The sequence below is a fragment of the Hyperoodon ampullatus genome, assembly GCF_949752795.1.
Source record: "Hyperoodon ampullatus genome assembly, chromosome: 8".
In the NCBI taxonomy this organism is placed as follows: domain Eukaryota; kingdom Metazoa; phylum Chordata; class Mammalia; order Artiodactyla; family Ziphiidae; genus Hyperoodon; species Hyperoodon ampullatus.
Window position 1 is genome coordinate 3,440,663 of NC_136921.1, and position 24,763 is coordinate 3,465,425.

General features: G+C 51.0%; 1 protein-coding gene across 4 annotated transcripts in view; it reads right to left on the bottom strand.

Moving 5' to 3' along the window:
- The window catches only part of LRRFIP1 (LRR binding FLII interacting protein 1), a gene marked incomplete at its 3' end in the record, with an annotated part of 85,052 nt that extends 65,326 nt beyond the window's left edge, over positions 1-19,726 (bottom strand). For all 4 annotated transcript variants that reach the window (XM_079710650.1, XM_079710649.1, XM_079710648.1 and 1 more), the window contains exons 1-2: positions 19,646-19,726; positions 1,689-1,775 (exon numbers count right to left, since the gene is read on the bottom strand). In XM_079710650.1, coding sequence (XP_079566776.1) covers positions 1,689-1,775; positions 19,646-19,711 — 153 coding nt within the window. In that variant the 5' untranslated portion in view covers positions 19,712-19,726. The remainder of the gene's footprint in view (positions 1-1,688; positions 1,776-19,645) is intronic.
- Between the last annotated feature and the right edge of the window lie 5,037 nt (positions 19,727-24,763).

Below are 24,763 nucleotides of genomic sequence, written 5' to 3' on the forward strand. Positions count from 1 at the left end.
GCGCTTTCACTGCTGGGGCCTGGGTTTGATCCCTGGTCAGGGAACTGACATCTCGCAAGCCACACAGCTCGGCTCAATCAATCAACCAATCAATCAATCAAATCTCTAACTTGAAAACCAATCCAGGCTAAGAGAACTATTCCATTAGGTGGCCTCCAACAAGTACTCTTTATGTCAGAGTCTGGTGCCCGGCTGTTGGCTGCTGTCAGGGTGATTCCTAAAGCCCAGGTGACACTGTCTCAGACAGGTTAAGTGACAAAGATCTACAAAACAACAACACCTGTCCCTTTTCTCCACCTTCCAGTCCAAATACTCCTCCCCATAGAAGTATTTCTTCTTCACATCCCCAAGTGATGCCTAAAATATGGTCGAGGTGTGGCTGCCCCTCTGCTCGGGCCACTTCCCAACATCATCGCTGGCGTGTTGTGTGGCCTTTCTCTCAGGGACATGTCCCCTCCATCCCCATCACTCTGGGGGCCACCTTGGTGGCCCCCACCCTCCCGTCATCAGGACCCAGGTATGACTCTCCTAACTAACCCCCTGAGCTTGAGTTTCTAGTAACCTTCAACAGATTCTTGGAGCCACGTGGGAGAGGTTTCCTCCTCAAGTTCAAGCCTGGCCACACCCCTCCCCCGGAGTACACACGTCCACGCAGAGTGGCAAACCCCGCAGTCAGGCAGGGAACGACAGTGAGCACCTCGCCTCTACGGGGAACGTGACCTTGGGAACCTGGCAGAAACTGCAGTGGTTTTATGAGAAACTGGAAATCCAGAGTTTCATCTGAGACCTCACAAGTTTTAAGACACTGGTTTGACTTTGAAAATTTGGCTACATGAACCAAACCAGACTCTGAGTATGAAAATCATCCCTGGGGAAAGCAGCTGGCTGCCTCTCCAACACAATACATTCAAATCTTCCAAACAAGCAGAGCCGCCGGTGGGCCTGGCACCGCTGCTCCCTAGACCCCGCAAGGCCAAGGCCCACGGGAGAAGGCGGAGACCACGGAGAGGGAGTCGCTCATTCGCTGCGTGGGCTTCAAGGTCACAGGAAAGCCCACCCCTTGAACTGCGAGTGAGAGAGCCCTCACGCTGCCCACGTGGCTTCTGGCTCCGGCTCAAGGTGGTGAAAGAAGGTAGCAAACAGCATTAACAGGTGTGTAAACACATTACTATCCACCTTCCCAGGAGGGCAGTTTCTTTCCTGGTTATTTCATCCGGTGTTTATTCTGTTCTCTGTATCACACACAGGCTTCAGGCCTCATGAAACCTATGAAAAAGTGTAAAAACCACAGGGGAAGTATTTTAAATGAGACTGGTTAGCCTAAATAAATAATAACCTGTTCTTTCACATTTTAATTCAGAGGATGGGCATTCTAGCTCAACAGTTAGAACCTCAAGTCCAGAGCCAGCGTCTCTTGGTTCCTTCCGGCCAGAAGGCTGGGCCGGGGAGATCCACGTGGGCAAGTGCTCTGTGCGGAGGCTCGTCCCTGGATCCGACAGGTTGAGTGTCCAGGGTGGGCCATCTGGCATCCGCATGCTATGCCATGCCCTGGCCTGACCTTGAACCAAATTCACAGGCACAGGTGCCTTCAAATCGAGAGCAACATCAGAGGGGCAGGTGCCCCCACGCGGGCCCGCTCTGCCTGGAAGGAACCCTCCCGCAAGAACCGACGAGGAGCCCGGCGTTACCTCTTTCTGCTGCCGCTCCAGCTCCTTCATCCTGATCTCTCGGGCCTCTGCTCGTGCCGCGCGCTTTGCCGCCAGCCTGGCCTCCGCCTGCAACAGACCCGGAGATGGCATTAGGAGACAGACCAGAGGCTCCTGTCCAGGACACGGCCAACAATGATGCTCTTGTTCAGAGGTTAATACATAGTAACACAGACTTGTAAGCGTTAAAAGGGTCCAGGAATCACAGTCACCATAGTTACAGTAGTCACGATTGCTCCCTTTTATTGACCCCTTACTAAATGCCAATGGGTGCTATTCTGAGGGCTTCATGTATATTATGCCACGGACTCCTCGTACCAGCCCTACTGGGGAGATGGTGTTACCACACCCAGTTAACAGACAAGGGAACTAGGGCACAGAGAGGGTAGGGCGCCCACGGTCACACAGCCCATAAGTGGCAGGGCTGGGCGGTCTGCCTTCCTCTGGAGCGATGACAGATTAGTGCACGGAGCAAAGCACTAGAGCTGGACAAGACCCCAGGTCACTGGTTGAACCCCTCCCTTTACAGACGAGGAAGCAGAGGCCCGGAGAGGCCGCCAGACCCGTCCAAGGTCACAGGGCTGAGACTCTGCCCCTGCTTTCCAGAACTCCTGTCCAGTCACCCCTCACTACTCCCCGCTGCCCCCCAGCTGCGCCGTCAGCACCTGAGCACTGGGAAGCCCATCTTTTCTCAAGCAAGACATCTTCCACCAGAGCAGAGTGGTTCCAGCTGTTACATTAAAACAAAATCTGGCTCCATTTAACTACCTGTCAACTTGCAGCTTATTTGCCCTATTCTACTCAGGAACATCTAAAACGCTTGACCAGGACCAACCAATGTCATCGGACCTGGCACTTGAACCCTGTTTCGCATTCTACAAATATCGAGCTTATTCATTATCGCAGGTGATAAAACGGCCCAGTGAGGTGAACGGTGCAAGGGTACCAGGATCCAGGTTTTCTGGTGTCAAACAAATCCATCCTTTCCACTTAATTTTTTTTTTTTTTTTTTTTTTTTTTGTGGTACGTGGGCCTCTCACTGTTGTGGCCTCTCCCTCTGCGGAGCACAGGCTCCGGACGCGCAGGCTCAGCAGCCATGGCTCACGGGCCCAGCTGCTCCGAGGCATGTGGGATCCTCCTGGACCGGGGCACGAACCCGTGCCCCCCCGCATCGGCAGGCGGACTCCCAACCACTGCGCCACCAGGGAAGTGCCATGTGGTTTCTTTATCAACCCAAGCCCAGGTCCTTCAAATCAAGGATGTCAAAAATCACAACTGCGTCAGAACTTTGATACCTCATTGCCATTTTCAATTTTCTAACCCATGTTACATTGTGTGATGAGCCACTCGCTCAGGGTCTATAAAAAGATCCAGCCAAAACGGAGGGGAGGGGAAGGTTTGATAGACTGACACCTGGGTACACTGACTCCCTATAGCCCCATCAACGGGCCAGGAAGAGGTCTGTGTCCATGCTGAGTGCAGCTGCCTCTCCAGCCCTTCCTGGGCTCCCTGGCTTTTGGCCCAGGTTCTAAGCCGGTGTGGACCAGGCAGCCACAGCCCATCAGCTTGGGGAGGGGGCGGTGAGGAACAGCGAGGGGATTCAGGAAAAGAGAAGGGAGGGCATGGAGGAAGAAGAGGGGGGTGGAGGAGTGAGAAAGTGAGAAAGAGGCTGGAAGAAGGAGGGGCTGCCAGAGGGGGACAGGGGAGAGAGACGCGTGACAGGCAGAATTCTAGGGTGGCCTCCGAGATTCCCGTCACTGCGGTACACGCTCTGCATTCTCCTCTCCCCTTGAGTGTGGCCAGAACGGTGAGTACGACAGATGTCACTCCTGTGACTGGGTTACATTATACTGCAAAGAGAAACGCACTAGTAATGAAGGTCCCTCATCAGCTGACTTTGAGTTCATCAAAACAGAGCTCCAGGGTGGGCCTGACCTCATCAGGTGAGCCCCGGAAAAGTGGGCCTGGAGGTCAGACAGAGACTCCTGCCGGCCTCGCAAAAGCAAGCTGCCACGTGCCAGAGGGCCTGTGAGGGGTCACATGACAAAGAGTGAGAGTGGCCCAGCTGACAGCCATCAGGAAAATGGGACCTCAGTCCAACAGCAGGAGGTGAATGCCACCAACAACCATGTGAGTCGGGAACAGGACTGAGCTCCAGAACGGATGCAGCCTGGCTGAGACCTTGACCGCAGCCTTGGGAGACCCTGGGCAGAGGGACCCACCCAGTAGGCTGTGCCCAAACTCCTGACCCACGGGAACTGTGAGATAATCAGCATGTGTTGCTCTAAGCTGCCACATTTGTGGGTATCTGTCCCACATCAGCAGACGACTGACACGAGGCGGTGAGGCCTGGGATGATTCCTGCTCACACGTGGGTGCCTCTGTGACTAAGGAGCCCGAGCCCCTGCACGCCCACCTCCTCCCCAGCCTGTCCGGCCAGCCCCCTCCTCTGCTCGAGCTCCTCTTGGGACCGGAGCAAAGATCCTTGAAAAGACTACCTCTCTGAGCAGGTGGTCCCTGCCGCCTGAGATGGCCTCCCCACCAGACTGGCAGGCCTCCAAAATCATGTCCCATCAGACCCCAGCTACTCTGGTGGGCCTCTACCCACCAGCAAAGGGCTCCCGTCATGGCCCACCTCCTCTCTGGTCCTCACGTCCACCCAGCATGTCTGTCCTGTCCATGAGAACAACCCCCGACCTGAGGGACCTGGGCTTGGGTTGACAAAGGGACCACATGAATGAATCAAGTTACAGGACAAGCTCCCTGTGAGGACACGAGCTAGCCAACCCTGAAGACAGATCGATATGGTCAAGCTTCACCTCAGATTAGAATGTGGAAAGGAGATAAATAATTCAGTACAGTTTCAAATGCTTGCAGTCACCGCCATATGAAGCACCTACATCTCACAGGATTCTGACATGACTCATATGTGGAGAACAAGGCTCTCATAACACAGGAAGTGGTAACAACCATGCTTGCTTCTGGGACTCTGGCTAAAAGCTAACAGATGCATAAGCCAACGTTTGAAGGGGCACAAAACCTAGGCACAGCCAACTTCATTAGCACAAAACCAGTATCAGCAGAATAACCCCAACACAACCTGAGATGCCTAAAAGAAAAACCACACAGAGCTCTGACAACACAATTCACTCTAAAATGCCGACATTGCCAAGAACACAAAACAGCCAGACACAGAGCATCACAGATGATGCTGATTTAAGACAGCATCAGAGGAAACGTTTGATAAGATCAGTCGTTCAATGAACAGAGAGTACAAAATAGCGATGGTCCACCCTGGTGACCTGCAGGCATGAGTTCATTCCCCCCAAAACTTCCAGGGAGGCCCAGCCCTGCCCTCCAGTTGCTGACCATCAGGCGAGCGGTTCCAGGGGTCGGTGTGCCCCTGGCCAGGGCTTCGGTGATGCAGGACAAATCCGCTGCAGACTGACACTTTTGTAAAATATAAACTCACACGCTTGAGGGCACAGCCAGGTCGCACTGTTTGAGTCTCCAAATGCACACTTTCACTTTCTGTCCCTCGCCTGTAGGGGACTGCAGCTTCCTGGCCATCAGCACTCCAGCCCAAGCCTCGCAGCACTGCCGAGACTGCAGGGGAAGGACTTTCAACGTGCAGTCTGGGGCCCCAGTCTCAGGGGGTGCACACAAAGCTCTCGGGGACCACGTACAAGTGACAAGTGCTACGGTGGGTAAGAAACCGTGCTGGGGCTGCTCTGGAGGAGAACGTAACCCGTCCGGGTGTCGGGAAGGCGTCCTGGAGGACGGGAGCCCGAAGCCAACGCCGAGGGGCAAAGAGGAGAAGGCCAGGCGAGGGGGCAGGCGGCAAGGGGCCAGGACGGGGCGGCGGAGTCCCGAGGGCCCGGCTGCCCGCGCCAGCCTCAGCCCCGCTACCTGGAACCTCATCTTGAAGGAATGCGGAACCACTGACGGGTCTGAAGAAGGCAGAGCACAGCGGGGTCTGACTTTCGCTTTAGAAACGTGGCTCTGGCTGAACGTGGGGACCAGGAGCGGGGTGGGGAGGGCGGCGTGAGACCCGGGAAGTGAGGAGAGGCTGCTTCTGAGCGGGGGGTGCGGGGGAGCCCGAGAACATGAACCACGTGCCAAGGACGAAGCCGGGCGGAGAGGCGAGAGGGCCCTGGAGGGAACGTCAGGAGCCCAGGGTCCCAAGGAGGCCCACGCGGCCCCAGGAGCCAGCCCGTGCCCCGATGGATGCCACTCCCCCAAACCCGAACCCAGGCACACGGTCTGCTGACGCCTCCGGCCTCGGAGGTGGGGCGTTTTTCCACCCTGACCCCCTCCCCGCCCCGCTCCCAACCTCAAGGGAGACGACAGTGGCCGAAGGGCAAGGATGGAGCCAAGGAGACGGACCTATGGCATTTAGGGTACAAACGATAAAATGCACAGGGCTGTAAAGCAAGGTTTGGGAAACGAGGCTTCCCAGGCTCCCCGTCCCCCCACCCGCGATGGCTCTCAGCCGTCGTCCTTCAGCTCCCACTGGAGGTCAAGGTCCGTGGGTCCTCCACTGGCTACTAGCCCCCGGCCTGCTCGCTGTGACCGCACGGTGCTGGCAGGCCCGCGCTCCCACCCAGAGCTTGGTGGCCGGGCCCGTGCAGCTGCTCGTCCCTCAGCCCACTGTCCTCGAAAGGGGCTCTGGAACAGGCGTAGCTCCGGACCCGAAATCCTCCTTTTTTGGTCCAAGAGCATCTTTGTTGAGATACACGCTGAGACATTCAAGGATGACGAGATACGACCTCGCTCAGGTGGGGAAAGTTTGTACCCTCAGGCTGGCAGCTGTGGGGCTGGTGGCAGGAAGCGGGGCCCTTGTGCCCCAGCGGCAGCCCCTGGGGCTTGTGAAAGATGCAGAGTCTCCAGCCCCAACCCAGACCCGCTGAGTCAGGGCCTCGGATGCAGCCAGTCTGGGCTTCAACCCGCCCCCAGGGAGCTGGCTGCTCCCCCCCAGTGCGACGACCTCTGCTTTCTGTTATCCCATCTCTGCTTGGGTATGTTTGACATTGTTCATAATAAATAGCAAACATTTTTGAAGGAAGGAAGGCGGTGGGGGAAGGGAGCAGAGGCTGAAAGGGAGAGAAAGGGAGGGAAGGAAAGAAACGAAGAAGCCCCAAGGCCAAGCTCACTGCTGCGAGAAGGTCGCCTGGCGCCCTCGCTAAAAACCCTGGCAGCGTTGCCCCCCAGCCCTCACCATCGGGCCCCCCCTCCCTGTTCCAGCACACCTCCAGGATTAGGGAGGGGAGACAGCAGCTGACCCAGCCAGGCCTCCTCTGACGAGATGCAGGCTCCCTGGCCTTCTCAGGACCGCCCAGTGTTGGTGGGGAACGAACGCCAGAGTCCCAGCCCCCTCACAGGGGACACAGTCCCCCAGGATCCTACCGTCCTGACCTGGAACCTCATAAACAGAGATTTACAGACACGGGGCTTTCAAGCAAGGCACCCTTTGACGGTGGAGATGGTTGGGAAGAGAAGATTCCTTTTATCACCAAAGTTGCCTCCTAATAATTCTAAAAAGCTGAACCCTTGATTCCAAAGTTCCACTTTCACAGTTTATTTTACCAGAGATAGATAAGACAACACGCTCTGACACTAAGGTGATACGTATGGTCTGAGAGATGCTAAAAGCACACAAAGAAGCACGAGTCTGAGCCCCAGGGCCTTCTAAACAAATGGCTAAAAACAGCCAGGCGCACCCAGCCAGGGTCTGGGACACCAGCCCTACAGCACCCTGCAGGTCCAGGGGTGGAAGCACGGAGGCCACCGGCCAAGGGTCCGGCCACAGGGGTGCACAGGCTGGCTGAGGAGGCAGACAACCAAAGTGATGCTTCTCTCTGAAATGCCCTCTCTCGGCGGCCCAGACCCGGGCTGGGCTGGAGAAAGGCTCGAGGGTTATGTGAAAACGTCACCGGCAAAAACAGCAGTTACTTTGGTGATGGGTCTCTGCACTAGGCCGAGGGCTTGATCAGCTCTAGTTCTAGATCGGACCACAGAGCAGAAGTGGATTCTACCAGAGCGGGACACAAAAGTCAGCGGATAAACAGATGCACGCCTCTTCTAGCAGTGACCCTGACGGGCCTCCTGCTCAGAGCACCAGAAACTCCCAGCTGCAATAAAACTGTCATCCAGAGACAATGGCTGCTCCTTTCTTCAGGGTCAGGGAACTCAGGGACAGCCCCCTGCTTGGCCTGGGGATTGAGCAAAACTAGAGAAGTTATGCGCCAGGACGGGAGGAGAACGCCCTGGGTGAGGCGTGCCCTGCCCTCCGAGCCCGGCCCCTGCACAGCTTCCTTCCTCCCTGACCTCCTGTCTGTGCTGGAGGTTTTGTAAGCAGTGGTGGACACTGCCCGAGGGTGCAGCAACCACACACCGCCCCCAGTACCCTGCACCCCAATTCCAGTGACGTCGGGGGCTCTAAGAGCTCTGATAATATCTGTATCCTTTTGTGGCTCCTAGCCGTTCAGCTCCACATCATGATCTTCGAAAAGCAGTAACGCGATAAACATTGATGGAACCGAAGTCCTGCCTACTTGGAGACGACAGAGGTGCCCAGGACGTAGTCTCAACAGCTTTCTAAAAAGCCCCACACGACTTCCGGAGTCCTGACTCTGTCTGCATACTTCCTGAGCATCGAAGCTTTCCTGGGATTCAAGCATGGTGTGGAATTCTATATCCCAAGACCTCTCACCCCGCAGTCCCAGAAAAAGTTCTTATTCTGTTCTTAAATTCTCCTGGGGTTCCAGAATTCTACATGGAACCTGGAAGGGGTTTATGAGCCATAACTCTAGGATGACTCTTGAGAAATGGGCCTGAGCTGCGTCATCATTTCCTCCACCTAGAAGGAGAAAGCCCTGGAGCCTGGAAAGGCACCGAGATGATGCTCTGGGAGCCGCTCCCAGTCTGCCCCGCAGAGCCCGGGGAGACTTATTACTCATTACTGACGTGCAAATCAGTGACCCTAATGCTCTGTGATGGCAGAATTTTCTTCAGGCCACGTGATATGTTGCCACTGTAGTTTGTAACCTCTTGGGAAAAGTTAAAGGATGTATTTAAGGTTCACTCGTGAATATAATAGGAATATCATGCAGTTGAAGCCTGCAGTGTGACAAAGAACTGGTTCTGCTTAGAAACAAGCAGGGGCCCTCTGTCTCCACGTGTGACTGTTCCTGGGAATGAGGAAGGACTACAGCTCCTGTTGGGCAAGGCTGAAGTCTCAGAGTCGCTGGTGAACACACACAGCCCCGTGTTAAAGTGTTTTACAACATGCGGCAGACAGTGCACAGGAACCATGAGGCTGTGATACAGAATCCCTTTCCTGACTTGCCTTTTTTTTTTCCTTTTTTTCTTGAAGTAGAACTGAGTTACAATGTTGTGTTAGTTTCAGGTATACAGCAAAGTGATTCAGTTATTTTTTTCATATCGTATTCTATTATAGGTTATTACAAGATATTAAATATAATTCCCTGTGCTGTAAGATATATCCTTGTTGCTTATCTATCTTATATACAGTAGTTAGTATCTGTTAATCCCAAACTCCTCATTTGTTCTCCCTCCCTCCCTCCCTTTCCCTTTTGGTAACCGTAAGTTTGCTTTCTAAGTCTGTGAGTCTGTTTCTGTTTTGTACATAGATTCATTTGTATTATTATTAGATTCCACATGTAAGTGACATCATATGGTATTTGTCTTTCTCTGTCTGACTTCACTAAGTATGACAATATCTAGGTCCCTCCATGTTGCTGCAAATGGCATTATTTCATTCTGTTTTATGGCTGAGTAATATTCCATTGTGTATATATACCACATCTTCTATCCATTCCTCTGTCCATGGACATTTAGGTTGTTTCATATCTTGGCTACTGTAAATAGTGATGCTATGAACACTGGGGTGCATGTATCTTTTTGAATTAGAGTTTTTGTCTTTTCTGGATATATGCCCAGGAGTGGGATTGCTGGATCATATGACAACTCTATTTTTGGTTTTTAAAGGAACCTTCATAGTGGCCGCACCAACTTACATCCCCACCGGCAGTGTGGGAGGGTTCCCCTTTCTCCACACCCGCTCCAGCATTTACTACTTGTAGACTTTTTAATGACGGCCATTCTGGCTGGTGTGAGGTGATACCCCATTGTGTTTTTAATTTGCATTTCTCTAATAATTAGTGATGTTGAGCACCTTTTCACGTGCCTGTTGGCCATCTGTATGTCTTCTTTGAAGAAATGTCTATTTAGGTCTTCTGTCCATATTTTGGTTGGGTTGTTTGTTTTATTGAGTTGTATGAGCTGTGTGTATATTTTGGATATTAAGCCCTTGTCAGTCGCATCCTTTGCATGTATTTTCTCCCAGTCCGTAGGTTGTCTTTTCCTTTTGTTTATGGTTTCCTTTGTTGTGCAAAAGCTTTTAAGTTTAATTAGTTCCCATTTGTTTACTTTTGCTTTTATTTCTTTTGCCTTGGGAGACTGCTTTTGGGAGATCTAAGAAAATATCGCTATAATTTGTCAGAGAATATTTTGCCTACGTTCTTCTCTTCTAGGAGTTTTATGGTGTCATGCCTTATATTTAGGTCTTTAAACCATTTTGAGTTTATTTTTGTATATGGTGTGAGGGAGTGTTCTAATTTCACTGATTTACATGCAGCTGTCCAGTTTTCCCAGCACCACTTGTTGAAGAGACTGTCTTTTCTCCACTGTATATTCTTGCCTCCTCTGTTGTAGATTAATTGACCGTAAGTGTGTGGGTTTATTTATGGGCTCTCTATTCTGTTCCATTGGTCTATATGTTTGTTTTTGTGCCAATATCACGCTGTTCTGATTACTGTAGTTTTGTAGTACTGTCTGAAGTCTGGTAAGGTTATGCCTCCAGCTTTGTTCTTTTTCCTCAGAAGTGCTTTGGCAATTCTGGGCCTTCTTTGATTCCATATAGGATTATTTGTTCTAGTTCTATGGGTATTCTCTCATGGGTATTTTGATAGGGATTGCATTAAATCTGTAGATTGCTTTGGGTAGTACGGCCATTTTAACAATATTAATTCCTCCAGTCCAAGAGCATGGGATAGCTTTCCATTTCTTTGAATCATATTCAGTTTCCTTAATCAACATTTTATAATTTTCAGCAGATAATTTTTTTGCCGTATGCGGGCCTCTCACTGCTGTGGCCTCTCCTGTTGCGGAGCACAGGCTCCGGACGTGCAGGCTCAGCGGCCATGGCTCATGGGCCCGGCCACTCCGCGGCATGTGGGATCTTCCCGGACCGGGGCACGAACCCGTGTCCCCTGCATCGGCAGGCAGACTCTCAACCACTGCGCCACCAGGGAAGCCCCAGAAGATAACTTTTATTATCACCTTGGTTAAGTTTATTCCTAGGTATTTTTTTATGTGATTTTAAACAAGATTTTTTTTTACTTTATCTTCCTGATACTTCCTTATTCGTGTAAAGAAATGCAGCAGATTTCTGTGTATTAATCTTGTATCCTGCTGCCTTGCTGAATTCATTTATTAGTTCTAACAGTTTCTGTGTGGAGACTTTAGGGTTTCTCTATATAGAGTGTCATCTAATCTACAAATAGTGACAATTTTACCTCTTCCCTTCCAATTCGGATACCTTGTATTTCTTTTTCTTGTCTGGTTGCTATGACTAGGACTTCCAATACTAGGTTGAATAGAAGTGGTGAGAGTGGGCATCCTTATCTTGTTCCTGAATTTAGTGGGAAGGCTTTCAGCTTTTCACCACTGAGTATTATGTTGGCTGTGGGTTTGTCGTAAATGGCTTTTATTATGTTGAGATATGTCCCCTCTATAACCACTTTGGTGAGAGTTTTTATCATGAATGGAATGTTGAATTTTGTCATATGCTTTTTCTGCATCTATTGAGATGATCATGTGGTTTTTGTCTTTCCTTTTGTTGATGTGGTGTATCACACTGATTGATTTGCGTATGTTGAACCATCCTTGCAACCCTGGAATGAATCCAACTTGATTATGTGTATGATCCTTTTTATGTATTGTTGTATTTAGTTTGCTAATATTTTGTTGAGGATTTTTGCATCTATATTCATCAAAGATACTGGCTTGCAATTTTGTTTTTTTTGTAGTGTCTTTGTCTGGTTTTGGTGTCAGGGTGGTGGTGGCTTCACAGAATGAATTTGGGAGTGTTCCCTCTTCCTTTCAATTTTTTTGGAATAGTTTGAGAAGGATACCTATAATAAGTTCTTCCTTGTATGTTTGGTAGAATTCCCAAGTGAAGTCATCTAGTCCTGGACTTTTGTTTGCAGGGAGGTTTTTTTCTTTTTTTTTTAAATTACAGATTCTATTTCACTTCTAGTAATCAGTCTGTTCAAATTAGCCGTTTCTTCCTGACTCAGTTTTGGCAGGCTGTATGTTTCTAGAAACTTGTCCATGTCTTCTAGGTTGTCCAATTCATTGGCATATAACTGTTCACAGTATTCTCTTATAATTCTTTGTATTTCTGTGGTCTCAGTTGTTATTTCTCCTCTTTCATTTCTTATTTTGTTTATTTGGGTCCTCCCTCTTTTCTTCTTGGTGAGCCTGCCTAGAGGTTTGTTGATTTTGTTTATCTTTTTAAAAAACCAGCTCTTGGTTTTATTGATCTTTTCTATTTTTTAATCTCTATTTTATTTATTTCCTCTCTGGTCTTTATGATTTTCCTGAGTTGACTTTGCTACAGGAAGCGGCAACCGCTACCAACTTTTGTTTTCTATGTAAACCCCCAACTCCTCATATGCAGTAGATTCTAAAAATGGTTTGCTATTCAAAGCAACCAAGCAGACTGGGCAATGTGTTCTCCTGCACAGGCAGGAACAGGAGAGGGAGCGTATACCAGCTGGCAGCTCAGAAACAGTGGCGATCCTGGCCTGTGTACCACATGTGTCCACGGCCCCCGTGTCCCTCAGCTGCCACGTGCATTTTACTCCACTCTCGACATCTCATCTTTCCAAACCCCTCGCTCAGGCAATCACAATAAGTTCCCCCACGAGGGGGCCTGCTCTTTATAGCCATGACTGTAATTATGATGGCCACGGAGAAGAAGGCACTTTGGGATGACAGTTGTCAATGGGGGAAGTGCCAACGCTTGAGAGGGCATTCTGGAACTGTTGGGGGCGGTGCTGGGAAGTCACAGTGACTGGAGGAGGGGACTAATGGCATTTAGGGGCAGGGTGTGGTATGCCAACCATCCTGTACTCAGACAGGCCCGCACAATGAGGAACTTCCCCATTGGCTACTCAGGCAGATAGAAAAACCACATTATAACTTTCAGACCTACAAATTCATTCCAACTCACTTATAAATTCAAAATACATTCTGAGTAGTTTTAACATACACTGAATATTCCAGGAATGCAATCTGCATGGAAATCAAGGGAAGATCATACATGGCTTTGTTCAGAACCTTCCCAAGAGTTACTCTCAATATTCACATTCTATCACTGCAATTTACTTTCATTTTATTTCTTTTTAATGTTACAGTTAAAACATTATATTGACTTGAAATTATGTGTGAAGGGAGATTTTACCACCTAGGAACTTCATTTCAGGTTAGTAATAAGGATGTTAAAAGCTTGTTATAAAAAAGGGGCATTGGGTCTGACAGAGCTGCAAACCACAGTTTTAAAACTTCGGGGTGGGATGGGGGGGAATGAACCCCTCTACGGCACAGCCATGATTGTTGAAACAGCCCAGGCACAGGTTCAGGGCACAGGTCTGGGGGCCAGTGCTTAAGCCACAAAATAAACAAGACACATTATCAATTTTACTTGACAATTTGGAGGACATAAAGTTAAGGACTAAAGTTTAACTGGTTATTTAAAACACTATGTTTCCATCAAAATCAAATCAGATGAGTTATGGACTGTAAAATGATCATGGAATTTTATGATAAAACAGCAGCCTTCAAAGAAGCCTTTACCTCGCAAGGCCACTTTACGTCACTGCTTGTGACGGGCTGGCTCGTAGGGGACCAGGTGGAAAAGCTACCTCTCACGGCTGTGGCTGTGGTGTTCTCAGCGGGGCCCTGAGTTTCCAAAGACAGAGACTGTCCAGAGAGGGGTCTCGAGACCAAGCTACCAGCGCTGGCTCTGTGGCTGACCCATTATGTGAACTTGGACAAACTGCATCACTTTTGAACACTAGCCCTCAATACCGGGGGCAGGGGGACCAGGTGACGTGATCTCTGGGTGCCCCCTTTGCCTCTGAAATGCTATGTCTCTACACTGGGGTGAATTCTTTGCACCCTGAGACTGTCCATCGAGTTCTCTTTCCCCATTTTGCTCCTGGAAATCTCCTGACTTTGCTTCTCAGAAAAACATACCAGAATAACAAACATTTTAATCAGGAACAAAATTATTCATGTTCCTTTATCGAGAGCAGACTAATAACATTTACCTATTCAAACTTCACAACACAATCTTTGGCTTAACAACGACCCACACTCAAGCTGATGAATAAAAACAGTGCACAGTATCTTCCATGCAAATAAATTCTCCTCTTGTTGTTAATACATTTAAAATTTTTTTCTGAGATGAGTGATGTTCACACTTCCTTCAACAGTCTCAACATATTGGAGTTACAAGCAAGGGTGTGATGGCCACAAATAACCTTGTGTGGGACCGACAGGACCGACGGGTGGCACGTAAGAGCAGCCTGGCCTCACCTGTGCAGCTCTCCAGGTGACAGGTTCCCTCCAGCCAATGCCTCTGGGCTCCATACCCTTCACTTCACCTGCTCCACTCAGGGTCTTCCTTGCAAACTCCACACCTTTAAGGTGACACAACACACTAACACTGCTCCTTCTCAGCATAAGGCTGGACCCTCCAGCAGCTCCACACTTTCCCATGTAGGCAGCACACAACAGCCTTTCCTATGCTCAAGTGATTCTCCTGGAACCAGCTAGGAAAGAGCCAGAAGGCATCATTTCCATCCTCAACAAGTTCGTCTGTCTGGATGGTGGTGAGGAGCTGTACAGCACGCGGGAATGAGGCTGCTGCCCAGCAGCTCCCAGCGTGGCTTGACGCAAGTGACAGCTAAAAAGTGGGTACAGTATGAAAAAGAGAAAAATAAAAATTTCTGCAGCTCTGTCATTTCTACTATTCCTCTCCTTATTTAGAAAAAATACAGTTCATTGAGTGTTCTTTTGTCTGAAAAACTACCAGAAATAGAAAGGAAACGTTAATGAAATGAAGACTTCTCAGTATGCACTCCGGAGCAAGGTCTTGTGTCCTAACAGGCTACCTTAGTAAAAAGAAACCCTTCAGCCCTGATACTGGGGTTGTGAGGCCCCAGGAGAGCCTGGCAAGAGCAATGATACTCGCTGACTGCCTGCCAGCCCCTGCCCGAGCATCGTGTATGGTGGTGACATCATCAGCACCAGCTCTGAACCAGCAGGGCTGGGTCTGAACTGGCCCCCACTGCCTGCTGGCTGTGTGGCCTTGGGAAAGTCCCCTGAACTTTCTGAGCCCGTTTTCTCTTTATGTGTAAGTGGAAATAACCAAACCACCTCTGAGGTTATGCAAGGGGGAAGGGAAGACTTCTACAGAAAACACTTAACAGGGCTGACACGGCAGGGGTTTGGGAGATGCTACCTACTGTTACTACCTACACAGCGTCTTCTATGACGACAGTGTGAATTCAGCTCACAGGAGATTTAAAGCAGCAGGAGAAGACAAGCGTGCTGAAGCACTCACCAGGAGAAAGAGTGCTGGGGAAATTTCAGAGGAGGCAGGTGGAGACTACCCACCCACAACAAAAGCCCACTCCTACTTCTCTTCCCACAGGAAGATTACACATCCACTGGCCAGAGATAATAAAACAGATGTGAGGATCAGAAATGATGTCGCTTTGATAAGCTCTATTACACAAACATATAAATGAAACATTTTAGTTAAAATGAAAAGTCAATCTTCCTTACAGTAATTTAAACTACAACTAGAGTAGTTGTACTTTAGCGTCCAAACAAAACTATTTATATGGCTTTAAAGTTGTCAAGTTACAGTATTCAGGAGAAAACCACTTGAAACTCTGGCCCTCCTCCAAATGAATACATGAGGTGCAGAAAGGGGATTTTAGTGGTGGTATGCAATCAAGCACATGGCAATTCTGAATCACTTAATCTTGGATGTAGTCAAAATTGTGCTTTGTTTAACTTAGAAGAAGTTCATTTACTTAATTTTATCTAGACTGTCTGAATAATGAAAGTTCTGGTAAATCCATTCCATGAAAATATGGAAATAAGCTGCTTTAAAACACACACACACAGAGTAAACTTTGGGTGGCCCAGAGTAAAAGCAGTAAAGTAATAAAAATTCCTCTTCTCCCTGACCCACGTCTAACATATAGTGAGATGTAACAGGCTTACTGCCTTAACAGGTTAGTATTTCGAACCTTATGGCCAGTGGGGCTCCAAGATTAAAACTTTTAAATATGATCAGATATTTTGGAAACACTGGCATATGAGTAACTAGTCATAAACATTTCCTTTCAATAAAGATGTTTAATAAATAAATAAATAAATAAAGTCTGTGGGTTCTGGGAAAAAAAAAAAAACACATTTCCTTTGCTGAGTCACACAGCCTGATTTTTCAGGGATAAGAATTTCCTCTTGAACATTGCCTTTTGAGGAGCAAACACATCGCACCAACATGTAGCCTCATAATTCTGTAGAAACCAGATAAGAACCTCACTCTAATCAGGTAATACACCAATCAACTTTGCCTGAAAACACTTCAGCCGCTATAAATAACTCGACTTCCTGTGCTCACTGTAAGTGGCAGTTTAGACGCAGGGTTTACAAAAAGTTTGCTAAGGAGGCTTCCACTACTTTGATATTAGTTCAGGCTGAACAGAAACTAACCCTTAAAGAAAAAGGGAAGTTGCGTCTCCATCTTTGCCCTAGTGGGACACTCTTACTATTATAAGAAAAGACCTAACTTACTGTTTTTATATCTTAACTGTTTGGGAAAATGATTCGTCTAAAGCAAACCATGATTCCAATGCTCAAAGGTCTCCTGTTGAGCCCAGCAGGGTCAGCCCCCCAGCACTGGGTTCATCCACCCCCGTTCATCCACATGTCCCCTGGCCACCAGGACCTGGGGACCTGCGCACTGGTACCTACAGCAAGATGAGACTCGGGAGTCCACGTTCTACCCTAACAGCCTCTCTCAGAATGGGGCTGGCCGTCTGTGAGGACTTAGTGCTAATCGGTATGTGGAAAACGACCAGAGGTGACACAACCCGGCACGAACATGGGGAAGTTACAAAAGTTAAAGAAACATGGTATCTACACTGTCCTCTCCTGCAAGGAGCCTGGACTTCCTGCTTGGATCCTGCTTTTTTCTTTGCCCCGTGAGATGGAGCTGGACAAATCTATCTCCTCCCGCCAACCCAGCTCTGGCCTCACACCCAGGTGGCCCCGGCCCTCCTCCTCCTCTGGAGACCCCTGTTCCCGGGACACAGGGTCTCTGGGCACAGAACACAAGCCAGCACAAGCCAGTCTGAAATGCCCACCGTTCTTCCGCTGGAACACTACCGCCCAGGATGGCTGCTGGGCGACTCCTTCTGACACATCCCACCCCACCCCACTGGTCCTTCAGCAACGGTTTCCTTTTCTTTTCTTTTCTTTTTTTTTTTTTTTTTTGCAGTACGCGGGCCTCTCACTGTTGTGGCCTCTCCCGTTGCGGAGCACAGGCTCCGGACGCGCAGGCTCAGCGGCCGTGGCTCACGGACCCAGCCGCTCCGCGGCATGTGGGATCTTCCCGGACCGGGGCACGAACCCGTGTCCCCTGCATCGGCAAGCGGACTCTCAACCACTGTGCCACCAGGGAAGCCCAACGGTTTCCTTTTCAACCATTAACCTCAAAAAACAGTCCTGCTCTAAAAAAGTTTTTGCTGCTATTTACTTGAGCAAGTTCACAATTGATTACTGAAAACCCCTAGGACCAAATGTGTTTCAGAATTCAACATTTTTGGATTTTAGAAAGGTAACAAGATGCATACACCATATATTCTGTAACAACCCAGAGTAACAGCCCTTAGTCAAGAACCTTAACAGGGCTGCAGAGAAATGTACGAATATTCACACTAAGAAGAATAAAGACTGAAAATAGCCTCCCATCAGCCAAATGGGACCTGGGGACCTCGGCACAGATCCCTACAATAAGATGAGACTTGGGGGCCGCGAAGAGCCTCCTATCACTGCTAACAACTTACAAAAAAAGAGAAACAACTTCTGATTTTCAGAGCTTACTGGATCCCGGAACTCGGGGTAGGAGAAGGTGGGCTGTGCCCACCGAGCACCTCCTCAATCAGCAGCTGTTCCGGTCTCTCCTGTCACCAACTCCCAGCAGCATCTCTGTGACGCATCTCAACCAGATCCAGTCCCAGGGTTAAGTTAAGGGTTAATGAGACCGTGCAGCCAGCGCCTTCGGGTGACAGGTGTTATTTCTACTCCTGCCTCTGACGGCCTGGCGCTCCCTTCCTCACATCCTGTTCTCCATGGTCACTCTTTTCTTCTCCTTGCCCAGCAGTTCATTCCTCTGAGCTCAAATCTTGCCCAGGATTAACATCAGCCTGTTCTTGCCATGTATGGTTTGCCCAGGCGGCTCCTGGGGAGCTTGGGCATCTCTCAGCGGCATTCCCATCCTTCTTTCTTCCAAGGGCCCTTCCCTGATGGTGATTCAAGGATCTCTCTGTAGGTTCCCAGGTAGGTTAAGGGGTAGAAACCAGCTCCAAAGGTCTGGTCCAGGGGTGGAACGTTATGTCAGGTCAGAGGAGCACACTAAGGAGGACCTGAAAAATATCCACCCACCTGTCCTCGGCAAGGAGTGTAATTTTCAAGTGTGTATTCATCAGAATCTATTTCTACACCCCTCTCTGGTGTTGACCGGGAAGCTCTGGGCAGGGCAGTCTTATTCATCTTGAATCTTCCACAAACACTCAGTAGGTGATTAATTCCTACCTGGTGAAGGAGTGACTATTTGGGGTTCACACTTTTATCAAGGTTCCACACAGGCCGGATAATGTGGAAATCTAGGGTCTCTCTCTCCCTGTCTGTAGTACTAACTTAATGATGTGCTTCTTTTCCAGACTACGCCCTTTCACCTTTAAATATTCCCATCCATCATCAACCACAAGCCACGTGAAAAGCGGTAGTTACAAACCTTCCCCACCTCACCCCCTGCCCGATTTTAATGCCAAACGACTCCCACATCCACGGTTCCAACGCTGGGTGCTGAGCCGGATAACTGCAAAATCCCCCAGAGGGAGGATCCCCTCCGGACCCGGCGACCCCAGGAGACCGGCCAGAGTGGATCTGGGAACTGGGGTCCTTGGGGGAACTAGAGAAACCGGGTGCAACCCATTAGTTCTAAGGCCCAGCGCAGGGTAAGTGCTCCAAGCCACCCAGCCACTGGGGGTGCCAGCCTCAAAGTGAGGGCACCGCCTCTGGGCACCAGTTCCTAGGTGCTGTATTTTGTAAAACATCAAACTAGTAGTTCTGAGCGAAACTCTAGACCACGCGCAGGTCTCACACCTCGGCTGGATCCACGGCCGAGTCACGCAGCTGGGCAGAGCCCGTCAAAAGGCCGTAACTGCGGGCAGAAGGGACCAGACGAAGTTCCTTTCCGTCCTGCTGAGGGGCGTTGCCCAGGGAAATGTGCTTTCCAGGGCGCAAGGGGGGGACAGTGCACACCGAGCCGCGAACTGAACCGAGAGCAGGCCACCCCCCCCGCCCATGCTCGCGTGGGGACGTTCGTTTAAGGGGGTCCCCGGCCAGGCGAGGCAGCCCCACACCTCCCCGGGCACAGATGATTGCGGCGGAAGGTGCCGCCTGCCCTTGGCTCCTAGAACATCAACAACGACCAAACACTGGCAATCAGAACCAAAAGTTTCGAAAATGTGTTTTCTTCTTACCAGTCTCTGAGCTTCTGGGCTCAGACAGTCTATTTCCTGGTTCTGCGCGGCCGCAGGGTTGGTCATCCTGCCGGCTGCAGGTCCACCTTCTCACACAGCAGGGAAAGGGAGCCAACGCCCGGCTCCCCGGATCCGCGGGCAGGCCGGCTCTCAGCGCAGCCACATGCCGAGAACTGCGGGGCTACTGCCCGGACACAAATCCGCGCGTCGGGACGGGAACCTCGCCCTTCCCAAGGCGGGGTCGCGCCTCCGCGGTTCCGGGGCTGGAGTGCGGCCGCAGGGGCGGGGCGCAGGTGACGGAGCCCGGGAGCCCGCGGGCCTGGGGTGGCGGCACCCGGGAGAAGAGCAGTTGGTGCCGCCCCCAGCCCTCCACCCACGAGGGTCCCGCCCGCGCTCCACCACGCACCCCGCCCGCCCCGTTCTCAGCGAGCGCTCCTCCCCGCGCCCCAGCGGCGCGGTTATTAATCACCACCCAGCCCTCCTCCGCCCCCCTCCCGAAAGGCGGGGGGGAAAAAAGACCCCAGCCGGCCCCGCCCACAGCCCCGTCGGCCGCCCACCCGCCCTCCGAGAGAGGGCGAGCTGGGGAGGCCTCGGAAGACGGGGGAGGAGTGGGGAGGCGCCCGCGCGTGGCCTGGGTCGCCCTGGGGAGGAGCCTGCGCGGGGGAGGGTTCTGGGCGAGGGGCGGGGTCCTCTGGTGGAGGAGCCAGAGCGGGGCGGGGTCCCGGGGGCGGGGCCCGCGCGGGGGCGGGGCGGAATGCCCCTCAGACCCCGCCCCCGGCCCCCTCGCCGTCGGTGTTGCGCGCCCGCCCCAAGGTGTTCTCCAAATTCAGGCCGAAGTGAGCTTCTAAGGACGCGACTACCTCGCCCGAGCCCCGCGGCACCTGCTGGTCGGGGTGCCCAGCTAACGCGTCACCCGGAGAAAGGGCCGGCTTCCAGGGCGACCACACCGCGCGGCCCGCGGGGGTAAGAGCAAGCATCCGAGGGCTGGGTGCGGCCCCGCCCGCCTCCCCTTCCGCAGGCGGCGGCAGAAGAACGCGGTTTGGCGCGGATGCGGCGTCTCAGAGCCGGGGGGCTGCACCGGCCAGGGATCCGGCGGGAGGTCGTGCGGTGCAGGGGCCGATCCGAGGTCCCCGCCGGGCGCCGCGCGGGGAGGGCGTGGAGAGGAGCGTCCAGCGGTGGGACGGGGCCCCGGCCGCCCAGCACGCGCCTCCTCCAGCCGCAGAACTCGCGTCGCTCGTTCTTTAGCAGTTCTACATGCAAAGCAACGAAACGTCTCCTGACCTCGCCAGGCGAAGCAGAAGCGACGGGCAGGAAGCGACGCAGATTTTCATCGGAATGCCAACCTGCCCTGGCCCAGCCCGCTGCCTGTGGCGCCTGGAAGCTTTCCGCGCCCCCCCCGCCCCGCCCCGCCCCCTACCCTGCGTCCAGGCGGCCCCGGGCCCTTCCTGCCCATGCCCTGGGGGCACGTTTTCGGAGGCCGTTCTCAGAAAGACCACCTCCCCGCCCCCGAAACGAGAACTTAAGAATAGAGCGGCTGGGCCTAATTCTCTGCGAAGGCGGCTCCAGCGAAATCCTCGACAGACCGCAAATATACATTTAAACGTTACAGTCCCCCAGTTCCCCACTCTCTGCCCCACTCACCTCCTCCTCGGTAACACGTTAGCTCAAGGCCCGTGTGCACTCGCCTTCCCGCTCTGGCTTCAGGGCAGGGGCTCTGGAAGGAAGGGTGTATGTGTTGGGGGGCGTAGGGGGGTGGGGAACAGAGAAGGTTCTGAGGGACCGAGGTCCTAACCTAGGAGAGAGTAGGGAGAGCAGAAAAGCAAGGCCGAGTAAAGACCGAAAGTGGCCTCTGCGGGAGAAACAGCAGGTTTCCACTTTGATGAGCTGGAACACAGCGCCAAGCCTTGTTGGATAGCAGCGTTAGGTTGGCAAGAATAATTTTCAAAGATTGAAATGCATACCTTTGATACCTTGTTTTCTTGCTATAACACTTTTAAAATATGTCAGTGCGTTACAGTTCTTGATTCTATAGAGTTAAACTGGTTGGCAAAAATAATTTTAAGCTGTTCTACATAAACAAGTACGGGACTTAGGGAATCTTTGGTGGAAAGCAAAGATGATTTTGGTTAAGAGCTCCACAGATGAGAATGATAGCCAGTTAATAAAATCGCCTTCTGGGAGTCTTCAGTTTGAATATTCTGATCTAGATAAGCAAATTCTAGAGCTACTTGCCATCTGGAACCTTATGACCACATCTCCCTGAGCAGGGCACAAGGAACAGGCTTCTTTTGTCCTGACTGTCACAGGGCAGTGCCTGTAGACACCTGCACCCTCCCCAGCTCCCAGGTGGCCGTCCAATGGCTACTTACCAGTTTTATGAAAACCACCTAGGGAAGGGGTTAAGTGGCTCCTGGAATTAAACCATCGGGCTCAGTTCTTGCTCTGCCACTTACTGTGGGGTCATGACTAAGCTATGTAGCCCCTGTGTCTCGAGTCTCATCTGAAACATGACAGTGATAATGGAAGTGCCCAGGGCGGAGGGGAGGACCCCCAGTGAGCACAGTCAGGGGAGCCGCCTTGCTGCCTCTCAGCCCGCTCTCTTCTCCTGGCCTCCAGGCGCCCAGGCCTTCCTGCCCTTCTCCGCAGCAGGAAGGAAGCTGGGCAACAACAGGTTTAAATGGCTGAGGACTGGGAGAGACTGTGGGTAGCCCCAGAGAAGACACCAAACGCACAGCCTCCGCAAAAGCTGGGAGAGGGCCTGGCTGGAGGACGCTATCATGGAGGAAGAAGCAACTGGTTGACTAGTTTTATTCCCAGGAACAAACGAACAATACCAACATTAAAATAGTGATAGTAAAGGCACAAGAGATTTCTGATTCTACTAAGCAGTAGCAAATCAGAGAAAACTGCTTTGCTAACATCCTTCTAGATGAGAGGCCTCTATGTTCTGACATGTGTTCCAGCCCAGCCATACCGTGAAGATGGCTCAGACCCATCCCAGCTGTAGGGAAATGTCAGTCTGTATTTTAAGTGGTGCTGAATTCACACTTCTTGGTGTTACTTAGACCCCGGGGCCCCAGAACAAAGTGTAGAGGGTCTAGTTGCCTTCTGTTCATTTTGACATAAGTAGCTCTCTAGTGAAAAGTGCCCCTTAGGAAGCCCCTTCCCAGGCAGTCTCCACCTCCTTTTTTTTTTTTTTTTTTTTTTTTTTTTTTTGCGGTACGCGGGCCTCTCACTGTTGTGGCCTCTCCCGTTGCTGAGCACAGGCTCCGGACGCGCAGGCTCAGCGGCCATGGCTCACGGGCCCAGCTGCTCCAGGGCATGTGGGATCTTCCCGGACCGGGGCACGAACCCGTGTCCCCTGCATCGGCAGGCGGACTCTCAACCACTGTGCCACCAGGGAAGCCCCCCTTTTTTTAAACTCAGCAAGGCCACTTGGGAGGATGATTACTGAGTGACTGGAGCCTACAAACTTGGTGCTGGGAAAGTCCACACGGAAGTCAAAGAAAGTGACATTTTGTAGAACGGAAGCCATGGACGTGCACTAGTATATTTTTACCCCAGTGCTCACAGCTCTAAAGACCACTCGGCTGAATAATCTAAATCCTTTAGCTTGAGGAAGACAAAACTAAAACCACCTAAGAGTGTCAGGTGAGAAGAAATCAGACAAGAAGCCCCAGGTTTTAAGTGTCCATCAACAGATGAAAGGATAAAGAAGATGTGGCACATATATACAATGGAATATTACTCAGCCATAAAAAGAAACGAAATTGAGTTATTTGGAGTGAGGTGGATGGACCTAGAGTCTGTCATACAGAGTGAAGTAAGTCAGAAAGAGAAAAACAAATACCGTACACTAGCACATATATATGGAATCTAAAGGAAAAAAATGGTTCTGAAGAACCTAGGGGCAGGACAGGAATAAAGATGCAGATGTAGAGAATGGACTTGAGGACACAGGGAGAGGGAAGGGTAAGCTGGGACCAAGTGAGAGAGTGGCATGGACATATATACAGTACCAAATGTAAAACAGATACCTAGTGGGAAGCAGCCTCATAGCACAGGGAGATCAGCTGGGTGCTTTGTGACCACCTAGAGGGGTGGGATAGGGAGGGTGGGAGGGAGACGCAAGAGGGAGGGGATATGGGGATATATGTATATGTATAGCTGATTCACTTTGTTATACAGTAGAAACTAACTGTTGTAAAGCAATTATACTCCAATAAAGATGTTAAAAAAAAAAAAAAAAGAAGCCCCAGGTTTCCATCCTCAGAGAGGTTGGCGGAAGAAACCCAGGGCACCTTTGAATGGTCTGAGCAGCATGCGGGCTGGGGAGGCGTAAGGAAGAGGGTGGACATCCATCCGGACTGCACCAGTGTGGGCCCAGGGTCTTTATATAAAGAGCTGTGAGGTCAATGACAGGTTCAGCGTTCCCTTCTTTAGGTCAAGATCCCACTTCTAGCAGGTGGACTCTATTTCCAGCCCCTTCCAAGCTGCTGGGCAGTCACTGACCTGCAAGCACCTAGTCACTGTTTAAACCCAGGGACTCTGTCCTGAGAGGCACCTTAGGTTTTGTGGAAGCTCTGCCTCGGGCATTCCTAAAAGCCACCATGGTTGTGGTGCTCTGAGCCCTCTCGACAGAAGTGTAATGTCGAAAATCTCAAAAGCAGTTCTCTGATGTGCAATAAGATTACACGCAGGAACTTAATTCCTTAAGGGAGCCCCTAGAAGAGAACAAAAGGGAAGCAGAATGATCTAATTTTGCTCTAGGAACCTCAGACTCATAGCTAACCAGCAAATGCCACAACATTTAACCACTTTGGGGTCACACCCGAACTTGGTTTACTGGTCTTCATGGTGCTGGGCTGCTTCTGGGTTCACTAGCTTTGCTTCCTGCTGTGGCTGGTGCTAAGTGCTAGAGCAACGGAGACAAACCCTTCCAGGATGTAGCACAAGGCAGAGGGCAGGCAGGGGAGGGCAGAGTGGTTCCTGGCTGCACCCCTGGTTAATAACCCACACAAAACCATTTTCCACATCACAGCCACAACAGCTGTTTTTCATGAACATGAATCCCTAGCCATACTGATTACAGCAGAATAAACATCTCTATATTACTTC